This window comes from Cryptotermes secundus, unplaced genomic scaffold (assembly GCF_002891405.2).
Source record: "Cryptotermes secundus unplaced genomic scaffold, Csec_1.0 scaffold133, whole genome shotgun sequence".
NCBI lineage: Eukaryota > Metazoa > Arthropoda > Insecta > Blattodea > Kalotermitidae > Cryptotermes > Cryptotermes secundus.
Window position 1 is genome coordinate 2,128,452 of NW_019718024.1, and position 5,844 is coordinate 2,134,295.

Genomic DNA, 5,844 nt, shown 5'->3' on the forward strand with positions numbered 1-5,844 from the left:
ATATCAGAGAAATTCAGGAATGAAAATGACGTTACATACGAGGTTGATGCATTTGTGCATGTCGTACTAAGCAAGGTATAAAAACAGTTGCTTTATGAGGAATTAGTTCGTACCATTGAATATTTGACGCAATAGACGAGGTGTCGCAGAAACCGATGTTGCTATAACCAAGTTCTACTGTATATCAATTTCATTCCTGAGCTGCAAGATGTGCGAAATAACCTTTCCACAGCTAAGCCACTGAACTGCAGTATAATATGTCAGGTCAATAAGCTCGGAATCACATTTACCAGTACTCATTGGAAAATTAGTTCAATTGGCGCATTTCTGCAGAATTCTTTCGCGGGCTGGATAAAATCACATCGTGGGCTGCATGTGGCCCGCGGGCTGTAGTTTGGAGACCCTTGATCTAGATTAAAGTGTTCTTCAGTACGGAAAGATTACATATATAATATTTAAACAACTATGGCAAAGTGTATTATAACAAATCTTCGTACTATTCCGATAAACTGTGCAACTTATTTGCAAAACAGATCACATCATGGCAATTTATCTATACAACAAACTGTCACGAGTTCAAACACATCATTTTGGTATTTTTCATTTTTCTATATTTCACACCTATTTCACATACCTATTCAAAGATTTTAACCCCCTAAACAAGAATTAATTACGGTTAATGCTCATGAAAACCCATGAATTTTGAACAAATGCTGGACATTTCAATATTAATTCCTTTTCCTTGTGTTTTATGTTCAATTACAGTGAAAAAAACAATAAGGCTAATATAGCTGAAACAAGTTATGCTACATGTAGAAAGGAAATAACCAATTAACTACAATAATACTTACAGAACATACTCTGAAACCAAAGTGGTTTACTCTTCCATACAACACCAACCCAGAAAGCAGGCAGACCTGTCAATGTGATAATGACTCCCATACTAACTTCAAATGGCCGTGCATAGCATAGAACTATCACAAGGAACAAGCAAACTGCTAAGAAAACCAGAGGAATCCACAATGACACCTGCAACATATTAAAACAAATTGTGTGTGCGCGTGCATGTAATGAACACCAGTGAATTCTAACATGACAACAAATAAAAGTACATAAAATATAGTATATAAAAATGGAACTTAAGGACTGAACAAAGAACCCCTGAAGATATTGCAAAATTTATTGTATACAATGCCAGCGACCATGATATAGAACAAGGCCCCACATTCCTAGTCAAATCCCGCGCATAGCTTGTGGTGGGAGGAGTTTCTTACCACTTGTTCTTCCACTGGCCACCTGTCGCTTCTCACACCCTCCACCCTCTTGTCTGAAATTTTTCTTCTGAGCATTCAAGGTTATTCTTGGCCTTGTTCAAAGTTACGTGACACTTGCTATAACCAAGCTGTTAGGGTGATGCTGAAGCACTGCATTTCAAATCTTCATTCCTAGTTTCTTTCGATCACATGAGTAAACATCTGGTTTTTATTCTTATATACTGTGATAAAATATATTTCACTTCAGTATACATACATTGAGGTGTGAAGCTCACCACTCATCTCCATCTAGTGCTGAGGTCAAGAATGACAGAGCTATACCTCCACTCCATGTGTCTGTGGTGTGATGCTTAAATAATTCAATAGATCATAAAAGCTGTCCCTGTGCTGAATATTTAAGCATCATACCATGAACACATGGAGTGGAGGTATGGCTCCATCATTCTATTGGAAAATTCCCGGACTATGTCAAAAAAGAAATGCTGGCTTAACTTACTCAATTTTGGCTGCCATCTCCTTCAAAATAGTCTCCTTGGGAATGTGTACAGTGATCCCATCATTTTTTTCATGCCTCAAAATCACCATGAAAGTCATTTTCCTTAATGCTCTCGAGCACTGCTTGCGATTCCCTTTCCATCTCAGACACTGTTTCAAAATGTCATCCCTTCGGTCTCATTTTCAATTGGGGGGGGAGGGGGGAATCACAGGGGGCCAAGTCTGGCGAAGAGTGAGGATGGGGAGTAATAACCATGTTATTGTAACTCACAAACTCTGTGATTTTCAGGGACGTGTGGGTGGGCATGTTGCCTTGATGAAGGAGCCAGTTGTGGTTGCACCAAAGTTCTGGTCCTTTTCGTTGCATATTTTCTCTCAAGCGTCTCAAAAAGTCTCAGTAAAATTCAGAGTTGACCACTGAGTTAGGAGGAACAAGGCCATGCCATAGCTCAAGCGGTTAGTCGCTGGCTTCCCACCACAGCGGCCTGGGTTCGATCCCGGGTCTGGTCAAATGGGATTAGTGGTGGACAAAGTGGCGCTAGGGCAGGTTTTCTCCAAGTACTTTGGTTTCCCCTGCCAATCTTCATTCCACCAATTGCTCCACAATCACCCTCACCTATCATCTGGGGCTGGTACAATAGGCCAAAATTGGCCGCAGTACAAGGGACTCAGTCCCACCCCACTAGCAAAAAAAAAAATCAGGAGGAATAAATTCACGGTGAAAAATCCCCTTCACATTGAAAAAAGCAATAAGTATGCTCTTTGTTGAACTCCGGACTTGCCATGCGTTTCTTGCTCTTGGTGACTGTGGGCTCTTCCACTGCGACAATTGGCTGGGGGTCCCTTACCTCCCAGGAAGATTCTTGGTACTCATTTCTGTTAGAGGCTGAGTTGAACCCAAGGCCACAGTGCAGCTGGAAGGATTAGGTAAACTGGAAAAAAAAAAAAAAAATCCACCTCATCGGGACTCGAACCCATGACCTTCCGGCTTGTAGCATAGTGCCTCAACCAGCTACACTACCATGTTAATCAGCAAAATCACCCCTTAGAATGGATGATTAAGCTTCAAATTAATCTGATATTATTTAATGCTCAGAGAAACATTTTTGATATATATGGTGAAAAAGAGCTGTTGTGATTTTTTAAATACTATGATGATGTAATGAGAGCGTTAACCCCGCTCACCAGTAAAGGTCTTCCCGTTTATTGTGAAATTACACACTACGTTGCAATAAACCATGGAAATGCAAATCTGAGGGTTTTGGACATGCATACATGACTCAGGTTATGGAAAAGAAGCCATCTCACAGATGGGGTCTGATAAAATGATACTGAGACATGTCTATGATAAAGCCTTTATGATCAGATTCCCTGATAGTAGTGAATGGAAAAAGAGGTTTCAACCCCCCCTCCCTCAAAAACAAGTGGGGGCATTGGAGCAGGGGTGTATTGCCAAGGATCAAGGCAGAAACTACTTAGCTATAGACCTGGGCAGTACAAAGTGTATGCTGCCATTAAGGCATGCACAGTTGAGAATCTAAATAGGAACGTCTATATTCTATCAGATAATCAAGCTGCAATTAAAGCACTTGCAAACATCAGATCACCTCAAAACAGGTCTGGGGCTGCCACCAATCCCTCACACAACTGGCCAAACTGGTCCAACTGATATGTGTGCCAGGTGATGGTAATGAAACCGCAGATCAACTGGCAAGAACAGGATCTGAACATCTGTTCACAGGACCTGAACCAGCTTGCGGCATCTCAATTGGAGTTGCCAATAAAGTGGTCAGTGACTTGATGAATAGAAATCACCCCCCCCTTAAAAAAAAACACTGGGAAGCCATAACTGGACTCAAACAGGCAAAGGGATTTATACCAGGGTCCTCTGACAGAAGAACGAAGGGCCCGTTGAAGCTAAACAGAGACCAATTAAGATGGGTAATAGGACTATTTACAGAACACTGCCACCTTAAAGGAAAACTTTCAAAACTGGGATTGACAGGTGACCCCACTTGTTTAAGGTGCCTAGAAGAGGAAGAATCAGCCACACATATTCTACGTGATTGTGATGCCATAACTTATTTTAAGATTTTGCCACCTGGGCCAGTACTTCTTGGAACCAAGTGACTATTATGACGCCCCCATAAATAAGGTCCTACATGTCATCCGAAGTGTAGGATTAATAATGGGTTAATCAAAGGGGAAGCACAATAGATCAGTGATGGTCATGGTGCAAGGGCCAAATTACTATGGCCCACCCTTACACATACATACATACATGATAGTCATCATCATCAGTAATCTGTCAGAGGACAGGTCCACAGTCTCTTCCAAAACAATTCCTCCACTTAATGCGATCTAGAGCTTTCTCCTTCAAATGACAGTATCCTCTTCTGTCCCCAAGGTCATCCAGCATCTTCTTACGTCTTCTTCCCACTTCTATCTGCCCCTCTATCTTTCCTTAAATAACTTCTTTTAGAAGGCAGTTTCTGCGTAAAACATGACCAATCCAATTAGCCTTCCGTTTTCTTATTTCGTGTAGGATATTCCTCTGCTTACTGACTCTAATTAACATGTCTTCATTTCTCACATAATCGGTCCAACTGATCTTCTCCATCCTTCTCCAACACCACATTTCGAAACTTTCCAGATGTTTCTGATCTACTGCCCTAAGTGTCCATGTTTCAGCCCCATACAGAGCTATGCTCCAAATGTAGCATTTCACTAGTTTCTTCCTCAAATTTAAGTCCAATTTGCTGGTAAAAAGATTCTTCTTCTTGCTAAATGCAGCTTTTGCCATGGCAATCCTGGATTTAATTTCATTAGTACACCTTCCATCATCTGTTAACAAGACATGATAGTACTGGAGATAAATTGTGATAGCTATCCATGTCAAGACACCAAACCATGTCTTCAGAAGAACTACTGACTTGTCTCCCATGGTGACAATGTCCCATTATTGGGCACTCAAATTGAATGTAAGAAAAGGCAGATGTTCTCTGCCCACATACGAAGAACATGTCATTGTTGTAACTCACTGATAAAATCAGTCATCCCTTAAGAAATGAATAAAGAGAACAACTAATGTTCATGAAGGAAACATAAGAGGATTGAACTGTCACAATGGTATCCTTTTTAGTGTTAGTTATAATGCAAACTAGTGTACTGCTGGATGTCATTGCTGTAATCAGGGGTACTGAATTTCTAGTATGTCATTATTGTGTCTACAAGTGTTCCTTTCACTTGTACGCCTTGTTTACTAATTTTATATGTTCGTATAAAGTATTTTTCTGCTGGTCACAGTAGCCATGCGGTCTACGGCACGAACTGTCTTCGCTCGCCTTGACTGTGGGTTTGAATCCCACTCAAGGCATGGATGTTTGGTATGTGTGTGCATTTATTGTGTTTGTGTTGTCCTGTGTTTAGGTAGCGGCCTTGTGATGGGCTGATCACTCATCCAAGGAGTCCTACTGTCTATGAAAAATGATTACAGAACTGAATAAGAGGCCTGGGCCCTGAATGGGCTGGAAGAGCAATTAAAAAAATAAATATTTTTCTGAAGTATTCATCTACTTCACTTCTTTTTATATTTCATATCTCTAACGTATCACTGAGTTTACCATACGAACGCCTTGTAGCCAAGCTAGAAATATCAGTTTTGTGTCCAGGATGGCATATTAACCTTTATCGGCCGGGCCATTTAATTTCCGGTAGGGGCAGCTGGACGGAGTTTATTTAAATGCCCGCCCTTCTAGAGCAATGAAATTGTAAGCATGTTTCTAAAAATGGTGTGATTTCTACATTTTTTATGATAAACGAACGAAATGAACGCTCCTTTAATGTAGAAAGAATATAGAATCAGATATTCTAATTTACAGATTTTAATATCTGTAAAAAATTTTTACACTGATTCCCAAAATAAAATTTCCCGAAATTCATACATTTTCTGCACCATGCGTTCTAGCAGTGTAATACATTTTCTGCACCATGCGTTTTAGCAGTGTAAGTCCTTGTGGCGACTTCACATTCAATGGTATCTCTTGTTGTAGCTTATTTATCGTATGGGACATGT

General features: G+C 40.4%; 1 protein-coding gene across 1 annotated transcript in view; it reads right to left on the minus strand.

The window, feature by feature from the left end:
- The window catches only part of LOC111871290 (cystine/glutamate transporter), a 16,956-nt gene that overhangs the window by 5,516 nt on the left and 5,596 nt on the right, over positions 1 to 5,844 (minus strand). The window contains exon 3 of the mRNA XM_023864692.2: positions 852 to 1,029. Within this exon, the coding sequence (XP_023720460.2) occupies positions 852 to 1,029 (178 nt within the window). The remainder of the gene's footprint in view (positions 1 to 851; positions 1,030 to 5,844) is intronic.